The following is an 18423-nucleotide window of genomic DNA, read 5'->3' on the forward strand; positions in this document are numbered from 1 at the left end:
CTTGGGGAGGTGGACGGGCGCGCACCCCACGGCAGCCCCTGAGGCGTGAAGGGGTTTGGACTCGGTGCTGAGGGCCGTGGAGAGGCCCCTGGTGGACTCAGGAGTCAGAAAGTCAGCTGCGTGTAGAATAGAATGGATCCAGGCCGCACCTCGTCACTGGGGCCTGAGCAGGGAGACTCTCAGGTAGGGGGTGTATTGTGAAGGCCTCAGCCAACCTCAGCCTGGGAGCAGTGAGGGAGGGGCCGTGGCTAGAGGTCTGTGCTGTTTTTAGCACCGCCTCCAAAGCCAAGGGTCATTCCAAAGAATGGGAGGTTGAGCAGGAAGCCAAAAGCAGGCAAACGAGAAAGGAGGTGAGAATGCAGGGGTGGGCAGAGGGGCCTGGGTGAGCGGGGCCTGGGAGAGAAGAGCCGGAGAAGTTTGCACTTGCGTTTTCTTCCAACAGAGGTTCCTCCCTTAACACCCTGTGGGTTTCTCTTGCAGCCAAACCCATCCACCACCAGGAAGGCCCGTGCTTGAGGCTGAAGGTGACGGTCAGTGGCAAAACCAGTGAGTGTCAGAGCCCTGCGGGCCCCCTTCCCCCACCTCTTTGCTGGTCTCGGGCTGGCAAGCCGGGATGGCAGAGAAGCGGACTCCCTGCTACCGCACCTGACCCACCACCACCCTTGCCTTGCAGCTCACAGTCCTCAGGCCCACGCCAACCCACAGGAGAAGAGACTTCCAGCAGGTGGGCAGCCAGGGCACACGGGGCCCGGGGCACAGAAGGGGGGCTGCTTGAGGAGGTTGGGTACGGGCGGTGGCTTCCTTGCCACCAGGGGCCGGGGAAACCGTGCTGGGCTGAGGGCCAGCAGCAGGGCCACTCACCTTGGCGGCTTCCGCCCTCTCGTCTTGCAGATGACCCAGAGGTACGGGTCCTCCACAGCATCGGGCACAGCACCGCCCCCCGCCCCTTCCCACTGGCCTGGGCCGTGCTGCTTCTGCCGCTCCTGCTGCTGCAGATCCCGTGAGGGCGCGGGCCGCACCCGGCCTACGGATTTAGAACTGGGCTGCGCAGGCAGGGCAGGCACGGCAGCCTGGCCTGCGACCCCTGCCACAGCCCCAGGCCTCCTGGGGACCGTTCCCCGCACACGCACAAGCTGCCACCCGGCAGCCTCAAAACGGGTATTAAGAGTTTCAACCCAAAAGAGGTCGGCAAGCCTGGCAGGGCCATCCCTGCCTCCACCTCGAGGGACGGACAGACGAGCGGGGACAGCCCTTCCCCCACCGCTTCTGCCCTGAAGCCAAAGAAACAAGCGGTGCCAGACGTGGCCTCCTAAGAAGGGCCCTGTGGGGGCCAAGGTGGAAGGAGCCTGGGGTCATACAGGTGGACACTGAGCTTGGCAAGGAGAGCGAGCCAGGGTGCGCAGAGGCGCCGGCTGCGGGAAGAGCAGGAGGCAGCTTCGTGCCTGGCAGCCGGAGGGGGAGAGGCAGCGAGCTTGGGCTGACCCCACATCTCCCCCAAGACTTCCGGAAGGCTTGGGAGCTGCCGTGGAGAGGGCCGCAGCCGGGCACTGTGGCCGCTCCCATCTGAGGGCAGCACTCCGCAGAGCTGTGCCAGCAGGGGGGCTGTGCCAACCTGTGTCTAGAGTTTAGGTGTAGGGGCAGGGCCCACGTGGACAGGATCTGTATATAAACTTGTGTGTCTGTGTCAATTTCTACAACTGGACCTTTTTTATACAAAAAATAAAACGACATGTTTATTTGGACAAACTTGTCTGTCCCTCGATCCTGACGCAGGATCCCAAGTCCCCGCCACGGGCTAGGTTCTGTGAGACACCAGCAGCAACCGGGTCTAAGTGTTTTCCTCCTCTCTGGAAAGTATACACGCCCGTCACCAGCACCAGAGGGTGGGGTGCTTCCCCCTCTGAGGATTGTCCGGGGCTCCAGGCTGCACCCCACTCTGTAACTTCTTCCTGTCCCCCGCCCCCTTCCCATCCCGAGACCCTGGACTTTGGCGAACCTGGAGCCCTGCAGCCCTGCGGGTGCGGGTGAGTGCTGGGGAGGGGGGACGCGGCCGGGTCGCATGGCCCCAGCAGCGGGGCGTGGGAGCCGCAGGGAAAGTTCCCTGTGGGCTGGACAGGGGTCAATGACTGGTGCTCCGGCGGGTGGGCCACGTCACGCAAGGTTGGGCGAGTGTCTGAAGGCAGAGGGCACCTGACAGACCTGTGATTCCTGACAGGCCCACCCATGAAGGGGGGACCCCAGGAAGGGGCTTCAACAAAGGGGGGGGAACCTCTCAAGCCCGGGGCAGGTGCAGGTGTGACCCGGAGCTCCGGCGCGGGAAGGGACCAGCAGCTTTGTCTTGAGCTTGGCCACGTCGGCAAAAGGGTGGAGAATGAGGTCGGGCGGGCCGAGGGGAAGGCCGAGCGCGACCGGCGGGGGCCGGGACCCGCNGCGCCGCTCGGGTGGGCGGGGCTGAGGGCCCATTTCCGGCGCACGGCGACGCGCGGGGGCGGGGCTCCGGCGGCGCGGGCTCCGGGTGCCGCTAGTTGACGCCCGCGCCGGGCTGGAGATCCGACCCGGGGGGAGATGGAGGCGGGCGGCGTGGCCGACTCGCTCCTTTCCGGAGCTTGCGTGCTCTTCACCCTCGTCATGTTCTCCACCGGCCTGTGAGAACGCGGCCGGGCTAGGCTGGGGCAGGACCTGGAAGCCAGGAAGGGACAGAGAAGGGACAGAGACGTGGCTGCAGCCCCATGCTGCGTCCGAAACCTGGGTCAAAGTGGATTCGGGTCGAGGGATGCGGGGCCCAAGGGCGAGGCTGGGCACTTGAGGGAGAATCCAGAGAGCCGAGGGCGGGACCGGGACCTACCGTGGTCCGGGGACGACGGTATCGGGGATCTCGACTCCCCAGCAGCTGCTCCTCCCTTCCCACCGCTCACCCCTGCTTTCGGGGCCCCGTTACAGCTCGGACCTCAGGCACATGCGGATGACCCGGAGCGTGGACAGTGTCCAGTTCCTGCCCTTTCTCACCACGGACATCAAGTGAGAGGGGCGACGTTTGCGGCGGGAAAGGCTGTCTGGGGGAGGGGGGGAGGGGGAGGAGGAAGGTTGAAGGGGCCCCTGGGGTCCCCCTCCCATCCTCGCCCCCGTGGGGAATGGTCCTCCTGTCCACCCTGCAGCAACCTGAGCTGGCTGAGTTACGGGGCCTTGAAGGGTGACGGGACCCTAATCTTCGTCAACGCCACGGGCGCTGTGCTTCAGACCCTGTATATCTCGGTGTATCTGCACTACTGCCCTCGGAAGGTAGAGGCCCTCCCTTGGACCCGCCTCTGTGCCGCACACCCTGCCTCGCTGGCAGGGTAAACACTGCTTCCTAGATTATGACGGGCTGGCACTGCCACCTTTTCCTGGAAGGCCCCTCCAGGCTTAAAGTCCTCGCGCCATGAAGCCAGCCTGAGACTCACACACTGAGCGCCCCTCCCCTGCGCCCGACACACTGAGGGGAAGGGGCTTTGGTCTCTGACGGTTCCTCCAGAGCCCAGGCCGGGGGCTGAGAAGTGGGCAGCAGCCGGCATTAAGTTCCCACTGTGTGTACCAAGTTCACACACACACACACACACACACGATACCTTCTCCTATGGAAACCACTAGTGTTGTGGGCGGGTGAGACGGGTGTTGGGCACCGGTGGGAAAGGGGCCGTGACAAGTGCCAGGCTGGAGGCCTGGACGAAGGCTGGGTCCCCACGGGAGCGTGGCAGAGAGCGGGATGGGTTAATCCCAGCAGGGGAGGCGGAGAGGGCTCCTGAACCCCTAGGAGTGTGGCTGCTCTCTCCCCTGCAGCGGCCCGTGCTCCTTCAGACCGCAGCCCTGCTGGGGGTCCTCGTCCTGGGTTTCGGCTACTTTTGGCTCCTGGTGCCCAACCCGGAGGCCCGGCTCCAGCAGCTGGGCCTCTTCTGCAGCACCTTCACCATCAGTATGTACCTGTCACCACTGGCCGACTTGGTGAGTGGGGGCTGTCTGGGGAAGTGGGGGACATAAGACGGTAGCTTACACTCCAAAGGGAAGACCCAAACCCTGAAGACAGGGCAGGTGAGTGGGAGGCGGGAGGGAGCGTTTGGGTAACGAAGATCAGAGGATGTCTGACCTTCTTCCTGAGGAAGTTCTTAGACAAGTGGGAGCTTTGCTAGGTGCCTAAGACAGGAGCGTCTTTCCATCTCTTTTCGCAGGCCAAGGTCATTCAGACTAAATCAACCCAACGTCTCTCCTTCTCACTCACCATTGCTACCCTCCTCACCTCCACCTCCTGGACCCTCTATGGGTTTCAGCTACGCGACCCCTACATCATGGTAAGCAGAACAGAGAGGGCCGGGTGACAAGCGCAGCAGGGAGAAAATCGGCTCCTGTCCTCACAGCGACCCTTGTGATCTCAGGCGCCCAACATTCCAGGAATCCTCACCAGCTTCATTCGCCTCTGGCTTTTCTGGAAGTACTCCCAGGAGCCAGACAGGACCTATCCGCTCCTGCAAACCTGAGGCAGTTCACCTGACCCCTGGGCACCTTGATGCCAGCTTGCTGCCAAAGACCGTTCCTTGTCTCAGCTGCTTCTGCTGAGCAGCTCCGTGAGTGCAGGGGGTTGTGGGAAAGAAAAAGACAACTTTGAGAATCGAGGGGCCAAAGAAAGCATTCTGCTTGGAAAACTGGCTGGGACTTGGGAGATGGATCACTTATTTTTTATAGATTATATTTTTTTTAATTGTGGAGGCTGGGGTGCAATCTTCAGAATGTGCCTTAAAATAAATTGTTCGCTACCTGCCCTCCCCCCCCATCAAAGCCGGGTCTCTGTCTGGTGATTCTCAACCTGCCTGGTCGGTGAAGGGTAGAGACGCAGTGCCTGACGCACAGTTGTTCCCAGGGCTGATCGGGTTGGCTCAGAACAGGTATTTGAAGGAAACACGAAGTTGGAAAGGCCTAGGAAGCCCTTCAGAGAACACAGCTTGGATGCGATGAAGACGGAAGCCAGACTTCTGGAAGTACTTCCTGACATGGTAAAGAAGGTTAAAAAGACCATGAGAGTGAAATGACTTGTCCGTCGGGAGAGCTCTTGAAAGGTCTTTGCCTCCTTTGGAGCAAACGGAGGCCCACGAGCAAGGATGCAAAGAGGAGGCTGAGATGACCTCGGGACGGTGGCTCGCCTAACTGCCCCTCCTCCACGGCCGCCGCACGGAGTCCCCATGCCCACCGGCCACACTCAAACTAAACCAACTTAGAAAATAAGCTTCTCTTTAATGGGCGACGGGAGGAAGGGCGGCCGGGTGGGACCGGGGTTAGGGTGTCAGAAGCGCATCCCCCTGCGGGCGAGGTCGGCTCGCGCCTCCTGGATCTGGCTCTGCAGCTCGCGGGCGGCGTCCTCACAGTCGTGGAAAGTGGCCACGCGGTAGCCCACGGTGCCCAGGGCGTAGCAGCCGGCAGACACCAGCAGGTAGGCCGGCAGTGGCCACAGGACCTCCCGGCATGACGACGGCAGCTCCAGGCCCAGGGCCCCCGTGGCCAGAGCGGCCCAGGTGCAGCCCAGGAGCGCCAGTGCCCAGAGCCACTGCGCCAACTTCGTCATGGGTACTGCGGGAAGAGAAGGCACGGCTCGGCTCCCTCCCGCCCCGCTGCCCCCAGTTGTCCCTCTGCCGCCCTCCGTACAGGCCCCGCGGCGCCCCTCCGCCCCCGCGCCCGCCCGGCTCGCCCTCCGCTTTTGGCCTCAACCCGCACTCACCTCGCCCGGCTGCTCCCGAACCCGGCGCGGCTTCCACGTCCGCCTCCCGAAGGCCTCTCGGCTCGCGCGGCTTTCTGGGAGTTGTAGTCTTCGCGTCGGCGCCTCGCGCGCGGCCTCCTGGGAGTTGTGGTCCCTGCGGCGGCGGCCGCTGAGCTAGCCCGGCCGGGTTTCGGGAGCTCCCTGTGCCCTGAGTCTGCAGGGGCTTCGGCGCAGCTTCGGTCCCCCAGGGCCCCTCCCGAAGCTGGCGTCCTGCTGAGGACACCTTCAAACTTTGCAAGAAGATGGCAATGTTACGTCGTTCCCCTTAAACTTCTGCACAGAGGGGCGCTTGGGTGGCTCAGTCGGTTGAGCGTCCGTCTTCGGTTCAGTTTCGTGGGTTCGAGCCCCGCATCGGGCTCTGTGCTGACAGCTCAGAGCCTGGAGCCTGTTTCGGATTCTGTATCTCTCTCTCTCTCTCTCTCTCGGAAATAAAACATTAAAAGAAAGAAAACTGCACAGAAATCCCACTTATTCACTCATTCTTTAATTCACTCGAACGTTTCCTGATCACCGTGATAGACTTTGGAGGAACAGAGATGCCAAGGCATTGGGCCCAGGGCAGAGGCATTCGCCACTGACCATGATGCCCTGAGAGGGTGTTAGAACACAGGTTGTCATGATGTCACGGAGGGACGCTGGGGAGCACCAGTACAGCCTGGAGCCGGCTGGCGGGGGCTGGGGGGTGTCGTTCAGGAAGAAAAAGAAAATGTTCAGACAGAGGCATTACCTGATGAGTGGAAGGTATTGAGAGAAGGTGAACGAATACATCCTGTAAAGAGTTTTAGGTCTGAGTTCATGGTAGGTGTGTAGAGTGAAGGAAGGGGCCGCGATCGACATCAGGAGAAAGACTCACACAGGAGGGGGACGGACCAGAGCCCGCGGGCCTCGCCCTCCCGGGCGGCCAGAGTTGGGCCAGAGCAGGGCTGAGCAGAGTTGGGGTCACCCCAGGCTGCCAGAGAGCTCGAGCCAGCAGCCCCTCCTCGCACAGGAGAAAGGGGGTCATTACAGGGCGTGGGAACGCGCCGAGTTCAGGTAATATTTAAAGGAAGCAGCATTTGGTATAGGTTCAGGCTAAGTGAATGTAAGTGAAGGAATTAGCAAGCCTGGACGGAGAGGTGGATTGAGGGGCCACTTCGTAGCTACAAAATTAAGATGACAATGTAGAGATTTATGTAATAGATAACTACAGATTAAGAGAAACATAAAATTTGTGTCCAGACGCCCGGCACTGAAGCTTGACACAGAGGCTGGAAACCGGGGCTCTCTGGGTGGAAGTGCTCTGCCCCCTCAGACCTCCAGGCCACGTATGTTCCCTTCTCACTGATGGATTTCAAATCGTAAAGTCCATGACTGCACGATTTCAGGGAACAGTTTCTCAGGCTCCTGTCCTTGATGTTAATTAACGAAAGCAGATTTTTACAGATTCACAGAGTCTTAGTACAGACGTTATGTAATTCAGCTGTGAAGACTATTTTCGCAGCCCTAATAATGTAAACACTGAATATTGAGTTAACATTGGGACATATTTGAATTGAGAGGGTAGGGGAGGGGAGCATATTCGAAAGATCATGAATAAAGAGAACCATGTCTCCATCTTCCATGGCAGGTGGTCAATTATTTATATCTAAAGTGTAAGGAAAGAAATATTAATATGAGCACATTACTAAGAAATATGAGGTGTGCCAAAGGAAGCTACGGTGAGGAGGGGAATGTGCCCAGGGGCAGGCGCTGCAGTAAGAGATGGCTTTGTAAACTATGCAAATGCCTTTGTTAAAGTAAAAATTAAGGGGCACCTGAGTGGCTCAGTCAGTTAAGCGTGTGGTTTGGGTCATGATCTCACAGTTCGTGGGTTCGAGCCCCACATCGGGCTCTGTGCTGACAGCTCAGAGCCTGGAGCCTGCTTTGGATTCTGTGTCTCCCTCTCCCTTTCTGCCCCTTCCCTACTCATGCTCTGTCTCTCTCTGTCTCTTTCTCAAAAATAAATAAACATTAAAAAGTTTCTTAAATACTAATAAAGTAAAAATTAAGACAAAATAAAAAACGTTTTTACGAGCTTGCTGTACGCACTTCAAAGCCACACCCCATGTGTTTCCCCATTTCACCCAAAATCCTACTGGTCACTCACTCAAGACCTCACTGCTCACAGTAACTTGCAGCACAGGTCAGGGGCGAGGTGTCAGCTCCACAGAGCCAGAAATTCTGTCTGTTCACCCATGGTAGACCTGGCCCTGAAAGATTGCCACTCCCCACAGCAGTTTCTGGGGAGAGATAATGCGAAGGGGCTTGCCCTACAGCACATAAAGATAGATAATAAATTATAACATTGTAATGACCATCGGCGACAGAATACAAAGCCAGTGAAGGGCTATGGTGTGGCGCGCCCCATGGGGCATTGTGATATTTAATGTTCACAGCTGCAGCAGGTGCTTTTATATCCCCGCGTATAAATGAGGAAACTAGGGCAGACAGATGGTGACTGGTAAGTAAGTTGCCCCAGGTCCCAAAGGCAATGAGTGGCAGAGCTGGGCCATCGGACTCAAAGCTCTGTGCTTTGAGTGATTTCACCTCCCTGACGTCTGGCACAGGAAGGGGCCGAGAGGAACCAGCGTGGCGGCTGACGGTCACTGATTGATCGCCTAGTGCCAGGCACTGCAGTGAGTACTTTACGGGCAGTACCTCGTTCAATCTTCCCGGCCGCTGTGTGCACCAGGTACTATTATTATCTCCATTTCACAGATGAGGAAACTGAGGCAAACCCCATGTAATCTGACTTCAGAGCTTGCAAACTCTGCCGTTGCCATAGAGCACTTCTCTCTGTAGGTTGATGGAACAGAATAAAAATGAATAAATACATAAAAAAGACACCAGTTTAGGGGCACCGGGGTGGCTCAGTCAGTTAAGCCTCCGACTCTTGATTTCAGCTCACGGGTTTGAGGCCCACATCGGGCTCTGCACTGACAGTGCCCAGCCTGCTTGGGATTCTCTCTCTCCCCCTTCCTCTGCCCCTCCCCTGCTCTCTCTCTCTCTCTCCCCCCAAAAATAAAAATGAAAATGAAAGATATATATACCAATTTAGCCTGGGAAAACACGGCAACGCAAGCGAGGGAAGAGGGATGACTTACGAGCCATTTGCAAGCAGCTTACCATTTGAAAAAGCAAATTGTTAGATTTCAGCCTCATACCTTATCCCAAAATAAATTCCCAGGGCATCAAAAAAAATTGAATGTGAAAAAATGAAACCCTGAACATGCCGTACATATTTCTCTGTGTTCGGTTCAAGCTTCCTGTCCTCTAGGGCTGCAGGCCTGGGCCCTGCGTTCCTCCTCGGAGCGCGCAGACTGATAGGGAACCGAACCACGCTGAGCAGCAGGGTGTCTATTTCCCTGCACGGCCTGCCTGGCGACAGCGCAGCTCCAGGACCCAGCGCCGCGTGAGAAACCCGGCAGGGCTTCTAGAAACGTAAGATGAGGGACAGACGCAAGGACAGGCTAACATTTGACGGCCCCCAGGGAAACTGACCCGGCTTTCCGGGTGCCGCGAACTAGAACTGCTTCAGAGACTCCCACCGGCCAGACACGGGGCCCTCGGCCTCGGACAGCAGGGGACAAAAGCCAGCAGATTCTTATGGTCCAACCGCTTTGTCTTCAGTCTTTTTGAAGATCATCACTGCTCTCCTGCCGCAGAAGGACACAGTACGCGTGAGCATAGCAGGGCGTGAGAGGGACTTGAAAGGGTGGGTTTTAGAGCCTGGCCGTCCTGCGGTTAGGTCCTTGCTCTTTCTCTTCGCTGCATGACCTTGGGCAAGTAACACAACCTTTCTGAGCCCCTAGATAATGGAGCCAATAACAGGTCCTCTCTCTGTAGGACTGCCCTCGGGATTAACCGTGAGCAGCGTCTGGGAAGCCTGCACGGGGTGTGGGCCGTCTCGCTGTCAATAGTCACCTTCAGGGCTGAGGACACCCCGCCGCACAGTGCCCCCCAAGCCTCCCCGCCATCTTCTATGGGTGGCTAAGCTCACGTCTGCGGGGGTTCTCAGCTTTGGCAAGCTTCGGCGTCAGAGGAAGACGACACCCAAATCTGGGAGCCCTCATTCAACGGTGCAAACCCACACCCCGCACAGAGAAGGGGTTGACTTCCGGGGGGCCGGCTGATACCGGGAAGATGTTCATGGGGGCGGGAGGGGGCCTCGATGGCTCAGGGAGCCCCAAGCAAAGGCTGAGACACAAGAGCGTTCACCGGGAGTGACTCTTGGTGACTGTGTTTTGGACAGAGACCATCTCGTGGGGGTGCGGCAGGCGATGAGGCCGGCAGAGCAGGCCAAGGCCAAGGCTGCTAGAGACACCTGCAAAGTACCTGTGCTGCGGCCGCGGTGCTGGGGCGCAGGTCAGCAGCCTCCCCCGGACCCCGGGTGCCCACAGGTGCCATGCTGATTACTGGGTCCTTGGGGAAGGTTCCAGTGAGTCAGGCTGTGTTGCCTCCATCCCTGACCTGAGGGCCACAGGCCACAGAGGCCACAGAGGCCACAGGACAGACACACATGTTATTAACAAAAACACACACCACATCAGAGCCGGGCCGGAGGGGAAATGGTAGATCAGAGATGGAGTGCCTGGGTGAGTCAGGGTTTCCCGGGCCGGAAGGGGGAGGGGAGACGCCGGCCCGAGGGAGGAGGCCCCAGGCTGTTTCTGGGGACGCAGCAGTCTAGAGTTGATGCGGGTGAAAGGGGGGTTTCAGCAAAGAGCCTGAACGGTGAGATGCTGTGTTGCTAAAAGAAGCTTAAACATCGGACACAAACACCGTCAAACGTGTTCTAGGGAACAGACCGGGCAAGTTCCCTGCGTTCCATGAAGCATTCAGTGAAAAGATAAATGTCCTGCCTCGGTGAGGTGATGCGAGGCAGACAAGAAACAAATAAATACGTGATGTATCAAGTCAGGACGCCTACTGTGAAGGGAATGCCACGGGGTGGGGGTGGGGGGGCACACGCGGGCTCAGAAGGGTCTCCCTGGAGGGACAGGGACCCTGACCGCCCTGGAGAACCAGTGTCCTGGCCCAGCTGGGAAGAGTGCAAGGTCAGAGGAGGCCAGAGGGGCCAGCGACCGGGAAGGCACCTGCCGCCCGGCCTTCACTTGCAGTCTTTTTTGTTCTTTTAGAGATTTATTTTATTTTTTAAGTTTATTTATTTTGAGAGAGAGAGAGAGTGCGGCGTGTGCAAGCTTGGGTGGGGGGGTAGAGAGCGAGCAGAGAGAGAATCCCAAGCAGGCTCCAAACCGTCAGCACAGAACCTGACGTGAGGCTCAAACTCACAACCATGAGATCGTGACCTGAGCCAAAATCAAGAGTCAGACGCTTAACCGACTGAGCCCCCCAGGCACCCCTAAATATTTTATTATTACATCATCTCAATACCCAACGTAGGGCTCAAACCCACAACCCTGAGAACGAGAGCTGCACGCTCCACTGACGAGCCAGCCAGGCGCCCCTGCACTTACAATCTTGAGCAGGTTATTTTAGTCTCTCTTTCATTTTACCGCATTTCATGTCACTAAAATGGGTGCACTAGTCAGGGCTCTCCAGAGAAACAGAAGCCGTGGGACAGACACACGTGGTAGAAACATCCCGTTTAAGGAACTGGCTCGTGCAGCTGTAGTGGCCGGCAAGTCCCCAGCCCACAGGGCCTCCCTCGGGCGAACCTGGACTTGCTCCTGACCTTGGTGGACAGCAGTGGGCAGAGGGCCGGGTCGCAGCCCAGCAGAGCGCGCGCGGACGCGGCCTGGGCATCGGAGACCCAGGGAGGAAGCAGGTTGTGCTTGAAGGCCAAGGGCATCTGCTGCTGTACTCCCCCTTGCTCTGGGGAGGTCGGTCTTGGGTTCAAGAGCTGAGATCGAGAACATCTGTCAGGCACCAAGTACGCTGCCTGGCAGGTGGCAAATGTCCACTTAAAGTCATGCCTGTCACCTCGCGGGGAACCTCGCTTGTCGGGCGCCCAGTCGGCCAGGCACTCCGTGCAGAGCTCCACCGTGATGTTTAACTCTGGGCCTCTTTACCACAATTTAAGGTCCGTTTTATTATCCCTGTTTTACAGCTGAAGAATGTAAGGTGCATAGAGGTCGCTCACCTTGCCAAGGGCCTTCTCCTGGGGCGCGTCGAAGCCAGAGCCAGAACTCAGTCAAGCCCCAGGCCATCCTGCTGGTGCCCGTACTGTCTAGAACCTGAAACCGTCTGAGTCAGGAGGCCCGGGTGACAGAGGCTGGAAATGAGGAGTGGAGGCCGAGGGCAGGAAGCGGAGAAATTCCCCAGAAGCAGCCCAAGGTCCGCCCTCGCCGCTGCACTTGGCCCAGATAAGGGGTGTATGGGAGGTTTTCTCCGTGGGGTCCTGGCCGCTGACGACAGCACAGCCTCACCCTGACCTGCAGGGGGGGCTCTCTGCTCTTCCCGCTCATTTGAGGGGACGGGGTTCTCTCAGGTCGTGGGGCCCTGTGCTGAGGTCTGACGGCCAGGACCTCAGACTGAGAAAGAAGTGCCCAAGAGTCTGTCATTACCACAGGACTTTACCTTATAAACTAGGGCCTGCTGTTCCCTGTGAAGGAAAATTTTCTAAAAACCCTGTAATAGCATTGTTACCAGCGTGATTATATTGTATCCTAATTTGGGGTAAAGAAGTATTCATTTCCTGGGGCGCCTGGGTGGCTCAGTGGTTGAGCGTCTGACTTCGGCTCAGGTCATGACCTCACGGTTCGTGGGTTCGAGCCCCACGTCGGGCTCTGTGCTGACTGCCAGCTCAGAGCCTGGAGCCTGTTTCAGTCTGTGACTCCCTCTCTCTCTGACCCTCCCCTGCTCATACTGTCTCTCTCTCAGAAATAAGTACAACATTAAAAAAAATTTTTTTAAGTATTCATTTCTTGGGGGGCGGGGCAACTCAGGCGGTTGCGTCCACCTTCGGCTCAGGTCATGATCTCGCAGTTTGTGAGACTGAGTCCCTCACCAGGCTCTGGGCTGGTAGCTCAGAGCCCACTGAGGATTCTCCCTCCCTTTCATTCTGCCCCTCCCCCCCTCAAAATCAATAAATATTTTTTAAACTTTTTTTAAAATTTTTTTTAATGTTTTATTTCTAGGAGAGAGAGAGAGAGACAGTGTGAGCAGGGGAGGGTCAGAGAGAGAGGGAGTCACAGATTGAAACAGGCTGCAGGCTCCGAGCTGGCAGTCAGCACAGAGCCCGACGCGGGGCTCGAACCCACGAACCGCGAGATCATGACCTAAGCGCAAGTCGGACACTTAACCAACTAAGCCACCCAGGCGCCCCAATAAATATTTTTTAAAAGTTAATTTGTTAACTGTAAACACTGCAAATGTGTTTCCAGTTTTCTCCATCTGGAGGCATATCACGAGCCTCAGGAGACACATGGGACCCGGGTGGGGGTTAGTGCTGGGTGGGCCCAGCCAGAAGGGAGGGGGTTGGAGGGAGCCACACCCACCACTCACCAGTGGGTGCAGAGGCGAGGGAGGGGACGGCGGGCTCTGGGACTCCCTGCTGCCCCGCGACACTTTGCTGCCACTCCAGGTGATGAGGGGCCCCTCTCTGTCTCCCTAGGAACCCAGCCAAGTAGCATGTCCAGCACAGCCTCTGTGTGGCCAGCTTGCCCTCAGCCCCTGGGGGCCCGGGGAGGCGGGGTCTGGGAGCACAATCTGCATCTTGGCCTTGCCCCCCCACCCCCCAGGAAAAGGCAAAGAAAGGTACCTGAAGCAGAGCCACTAAGTGGCACCAACTGTGCCCGGCTGAGGGTTCCGGCCATTGTTTGCCTAGGAGGCGGCCCTGTGAGTGACCCTAAGTCAAGGAGGGGAGTGAGGGGCCGGCCAGCCTGGAGGCCCCCCGAGGGGGCAGGGCCTCCAGCTTCTCATTCTTCTGTGGTTCCCACAGGCCCAGGGCCTTCTCTGCTCACAAAGGACTTCAATGCTGGCTTTTGACTGAACCTTTCCCCTTTGTATCTGTCTCTGTGTCTCTCAGCATCTCTGTCTCTACGAGTCTCTGGCTCTCTTGTTTCCCAGCATCCTTCCCGAGCCCCTGGGGAGCAGAGCTGGGGGACCGGGCAGTGGGAACCGCGCTGCGTCCTGTTCTCACCAAGGACAATGAGGGCCGGAAAGGGCCGGAGCCAAGGCCTGGCGCGGACTGTCGCTCCCTGCCTGTCCTGGGCGCCCCCCACGCCCGGTCCAACCCTGTGGCGTCCCCTCCCTCCGGTGCCAGTCAGGGAGGAGTCCAGCCTCTGCCGGCAGTCAGGGAGCACTCGCTTCACCTTCCCACTGGCGTCACCTCCTGCCCCAAGATCCAGGAGCTGCAGGATGACCCCCCCCCGCCCGCCTGTGTCCCCACACATCCAACGCCCCCTCCCCTGTATTATTTACTCCCGTTTCCGGAGCTGCTGGCGGGCTGGGGGCCGGCGGCTGTCAGGGCCACGTGTGAGGGAGCAGGAGGAAACATCTGGCTTCCCTCCTCCGAGGCTCGGCTCTCGCGCCTCCAGCCCCTGGGGTGGGGCCAAGCCCCAGAGGTCACACCTTTGCCCTTCCCACCTTCAGGCCCGAGGAAGCCACGGTGGCCTCAGGCCCCCTAACTTAATGATGGTTATTAGCGGGTAGGATACCCCTGCCAGCGTTAATTGGCAGGTGAGATGCAGGGAACCTTTAACCAGGCGCCCCAGAGATAGGCTGGGTGGAGAGCTGAGCCCGGCACCCGTCGGCCTTGTAAATGCACCTGTTCCCTGAAGAAGGGGTCATTTCTCCTGAGCCACATGCCATCACTGCTGCCTACATGGGGGGTGGCAGCAGGTGCTCAGATCGCTTGGCAGGGACCTGGCTCGCCGGCTCCTCCCCACCCTCCCCTAGCCTGGCCCCGCCCAGACTCTCACCTTGGAAGCCAGGGTACCTTCAGGCGATGGGATCCCCGGGCGTCTATGCCCCCTTGGGCTGGGACCTGGCCCTCTGCCCACAGCTGCCACCCCAGTTCAGGAGGAGGTCAAGGTTTCACAGAAGCGGCCCTTGGACCAACCCAGCCTCCTCTTACATCCAGGGCCCATTTGAGACAGGCTGTCGTCCTCCCCCAGACAGCCCCACGTACCACGACCCCCCTCACCGCCAGTAGGTAAGTTCCCTCTCGGGGCGCCGGGGGGGCTCAGCCGGTTGAGCATCCGACTTCGGCTCAGGTCATGGTCTCACGGTTCGCGGGTTCAAATCCCGCGTCGGGCTCTGTGCTGACAGCTCAGAGCCTGGAGCTGCTTCAGATTCTGTGTCTCCCTCTCTCTCTGACCCTCCCCTGCTCATGCTCTGTCTCTGTCTGTCTCTCTCTCTCTCAGAAATAAATAAAACATTAAAAAATAAAAACAAAAAGATAAGTTCCCTCCCAGGGAGGCCCTGGTCTCCTTACCTTGGCTCCCAGAGACTTGACTCCGACTTCAGGCCCCCTCAGTGGGCCAGTCCTTCAGGGTCTCCGGGTGGCTTCCCCCTGGACGGGCTTAGCGGGAACCCCGGAGTCCCAGCAGCAACCCTCCGCAGCCCTCAGGGCAATGGTCTCCGGGAGATGCGGGCTCGTGGCGCCCTCTGCAGGCCCCCTGGGGGAACTGCACAGCGCTCATCAGCCCAGCGAGGAGCAGCCTGGGGTGTGGGATCCTCACCGCAGATGGGAGTGCTGGGGTGGGCCCCTGATTAGAGGGAAGGGACCCTAATCCTCAATCAGAACTCCTTCAGAACTCCTTCGACTCACTTCTCAGACACATCCCACGTGCACCATTGTTACTAACAGTGTAGATTCTTCGCTGCCCATCAAGCACCGTGCAGGGTACAGTGACGTGCACACCCCAAACACCACAGCATCCGGGAGGGGGGGTCTAGGGAGCCTCGAAGGGCAAGTATTCTGGACGGAGAGGTGTTCCTCGGGACAGAGCCCAGCATAGGACTGGAGAAACCACGTCCCTCATTTTTATTTATTTTTGAGAGATAAGAGATAGAAAGCGAGCTGGTGAGGGGCAGAGAGAATCCCAAGCAGGCTCCACACTGTCAGTGCAGCCCCATGCAGGGCTCGAACTCACGAACCGTGAGATCATGACCTGAGTGGAAACCAAGCGTCAGACAGCTACTGACTGAGCCACCCCCCCCCACGCCCATCCTTCATTTCCATCAAGGTTGGCTCCAAGGTCGAGGGCCTCGTCCCTACCATTTTATACACTTTGCTAAAGTGTAGCGAGTTCCCATCTCTTGGCTGCAAGATGGGAGAGGAGTGAAGGCACCAGGACCAGAGGACAGGGAGTGATCAACCTTGGGAGTCTTTCCGAACACAGGCAAGCGTCCGCACCGGCGTGTCACAGACGGGCCCAGGAGCGCAACGTCAGGAGAGAAATCCCTCCCGGGGACTTGGAGCAGAAGGGGCAGGGAGGGGCCTTGTGCTCAGGGTGGGGAGTCAGAATAACGAAGCCCCCGGAGGCGCTGTGGGGTGAGGGGCCTTTCCTTCCCTCATTCCCGTCCCAAGATCTATTCCCGTTCGGATGGGCAAGGAAGGCTTCCTGCGCTACAGCCTGGACCCCTCCAGCGACAGGTCAGCGCAGCAGGTCAGTCACGCACTCTGCTCCCACGACGGGACCTTCACACAAGCACACGCCACTAGAGTGCCTGACAACTACGCGCTGACAACGAGGGGCAGAGGGAGAAGCCCCGCCCCCCCGCCCGCGGCCGGACAGCANTCACGGGGCTACAAAGAATCGACTTTATTGGACGTTCAGGGTCAGTTTCTCTTCTTGCCCTTCCCCGTGACCTTGGCCGGTGTGAGGACCGGAGCTGCCGCCTGGTACAGCGTGGAGGAGATCTTGTTGATGTAGTACAGGCCGACCATGGAGAAGATGAAGCTGCAGGCGAGAAGGGAGAAGCCACAGCATCAGCGGGCATCCCGCCAGCCTGGTGCCTCCCTGGGCAGCCGGCAGCAGCAGGGAGAGAATCCTGGGTCAGGTCTGGGGAAGTGGGAAAGGGCGAGGAGGGAGGGAGGGGGGAGGGGGAAGTCTGAAATCATCGCAGGAGGAGCCGGTGCCAAAGGACAGGACGACACGCGCCCCTCATCCAGCCGCGAGGCACTTACCAGGTGGTGACGCAGACCCGGTGGATGAGGCCGGACGCAAAGAGAGCCAACAGGAGGCAGAGAAGAACTGGGAAGGCAAGAGGGGACAGGGGCGTGCTGGCCGGGATGGGAAACACCGAGCCCCCATACGCGGCCTGGGGGGAACCCGGGGCCTCTGGATCCTGGGGAACCTGCACGGAGGGTGTGGCGCGACGCCCTCAGTGATGTCTGGCCATGAGGTAGGAGTCGCATGCTCCCTACCGGCCCTGTCCCAGGCGCTGCTGAGCTTCCCATCCCGGCTCTCCTCCAGTACAAAGGAAAAGAAAAAGCGACAGCAGCGTCTGAAAGGCAGGGTGCTGCCGTTTGGGAAGGCGGGTGAGGCCTCTGCCACAGAAGCCAGTGCGCTCGGAAGGGTGCGCTACACTGGCTGTGCGGCGGTGGTAGCTGGGGGCCTCGCTCCCCGGACACAGGGTGGGGGGCAGAGGGTCTGGACACCCAAGCCTACGGGGGCCGGAAAGAGTCTCCGGGCATCCAGATGAGAACTGGAGAGAAAGCGAGAGGGTAGAAAGGGCAGGGTAGGAGGCGGCCGAGAGCCTCGCCCCACAACGGAAGTCGGAAGCACAGGAAGGCAGGACGCGTGGAACCAANGCACAGAAATGACGCCCCTGTTCTACCCGAGGAAGGCTCCACAAGAGAAGGCATTTGCTGTCACTTTCAAGCCCGGGACCCTCCTCAGATGACCTGGCCTCGATGCCTGATTTGCTTTACAAACGTAATTCCGCATAAGCGGGAAATCAATTCTCCATTACGTGGGCGCTGACGAGTGCCGAGTGCGCAGGAAACGGTCTCCCGTTTATTCTAACTCGGGCAGGATCGCAGCGACTGACGCCTGGAGGACCCAACACTTCGCTCTCGGAGATCATCTCAGATGCACAGAACCCACCGACGCAGGTTCAACTGCACGTCAGAACCCCCTCAACGAACTCGGTCCTGCCCCTTCTTCTCGTGGGGGCAAACAACGTCCCCAAGGACGCAGGCAAGTCAGGCCCAGTGTCCTCAGACCTCCCCTGGCAAGTGGCCGGAGGTAACTACGGTGCCGCTCTGGGCCCTTCCCTTCGCCCCTCCACCCGCCAGAGGAGGTGCTGGCGGCGAGGCCGGAGCAAGCGCAGCAACTGCACACCACACGGCCGGCCGGCGGGGCGCCTGGACGGCCGGTCCCGCGCTGGGCGAGGTTAGAGGGCAGGGTGCGCTCAGGCCCCGTTTTCACTTACTCTCAGGGAAGATCTTGGCCTGGAATCCTTTGCCAAAGACCAGATTCTCCAGGTTGTTGAAGGCCTGGGCCCAGGGAGTTAAGGGTGGGACGAGCGATGGGGCAGAGCCGCCCCCCCGCCCCCCGCCCCGGCCCCGGAAGGATACGGTGAGAGAGAAGACGAAGAGGCCGGAGCCCAGCAGGCCGCCCTGGATGGTGAGCCACTCGGTGGAGGCCAGCTGGCGGCTGTACATCTGCATCCCGGCGAACAGCAGCAGGGACAGGAGGGAGGACAGCGCCAGC

At 59.1% G+C, this 18423-nt stretch overlaps 4 protein-coding genes and 1 non-coding gene across 6 annotated transcripts in view; 3 read left to right on the forward strand and 2 right to left on the reverse strand.

Annotated features, from left to right (window-relative positions):
• The window catches only part of LOC144231627 (ephrin-A1-like), a 5450-nt gene extending 3704 nt beyond the window's left edge, over positions 1-1746 (forward strand). Inside the window, exons 3-5 of the mRNA XM_077764143.1 lie at positions 481-546; positions 674-724; positions 892-1746. Of these exons, the coding sequence (XP_077620269.1) occupies positions 481-546; positions 674-724; positions 892-1004 (230 nt within the window). The 3' untranslated portion in view covers positions 1005-1746. The remainder of the gene's footprint in view (positions 1-480; positions 547-673; positions 725-891) is intronic.
• Positions 1747-2504: 758 nt separating this feature from the next.
• Positions 2505-4806, forward strand: SLC50A1 (solute carrier family 50 member 1). 2 transcript variants are annotated; one of them, XM_077764142.1, is made up of 6 exons: positions 2505-2645; positions 2941-3018; positions 3156-3279; positions 3817-3978; positions 4203-4322; positions 4407-4806. In XM_077764142.1, exons 1-6 carry the CDS (start codon positions 2566-2568, stop codon positions 4506-4508), a joined length of 666 nt encoding a protein of 221 aa, XP_077620268.1. In that variant the 5' UTR covers positions 2505-2565; the 3' UTR covers positions 4509-4806. The 2 variants fall into 2 exon arrangements, with proteins under 2 accessions (XP_077620268.1, XP_077620267.1); XM_077764141.1 differs by having other exon boundaries at positions 4423-4806.
• A 433-nt stretch (positions 4807-5239) lies between these two features.
• DPM3 (dolichyl-phosphate mannosyltransferase subunit 3, regulatory) lies at positions 5240-5800 on the reverse strand. The gene is made up of 2 exons (XM_077764144.1): positions 5741-5800; positions 5240-5592 (listed from the first exon to the last, which is right to left on the reverse strand). The coding sequence occupies exon 2, from the start codon at positions 5585-5587 to the stop codon at positions 5309-5311; it is 279 nt and encodes a 92-aa protein (XP_077620270.1). The 5' UTR covers positions 5588-5592; positions 5741-5800; the 3' UTR covers positions 5240-5308.
• A 6659-nt stretch (positions 5801-12459) lies between these two features.
• Positions 12460-12543, forward strand: TRNAR-UCG (transfer RNA arginine (anticodon UCG)). The gene has a single exon. It is a non-coding gene; the product is annotated as a tRNA-Arg (tRNA).
• A 3960-nt stretch (positions 12544-16503) lies between these two features.
• The window catches only part of KRTCAP2 (keratinocyte associated protein 2), a 2211-nt gene continuing 291 nt past the window's right edge, over positions 16504-18423 (reverse strand). The window contains 4 exon segments of the mRNA XM_077764145.1: positions 16504-16665; positions 16893-16959; positions 18143-18206; positions 18288-18423. The exon segment at positions 18288-18423 is cut by the window's right edge and continues 6 nt beyond it. Of these exon segments, the coding sequence (XP_077620271.1) occupies positions 16545-16665; positions 16893-16959; positions 18143-18206; positions 18288-18423 (388 nt within the window). The 3' untranslated portion in view covers positions 16504-16544.

The sequence above is a fragment of the Crocuta crocuta genome, unplaced genomic scaffold (genome assembly GCF_008692635.1).
Source record: "Crocuta crocuta isolate KB4526 unplaced genomic scaffold, BGI_CrCroc_1.0 scaffold528, whole genome shotgun sequence".
In the NCBI taxonomy this organism is placed as follows: Eukaryota; Metazoa; Chordata; class Mammalia; order Carnivora; family Hyaenidae; genus Crocuta; species Crocuta crocuta.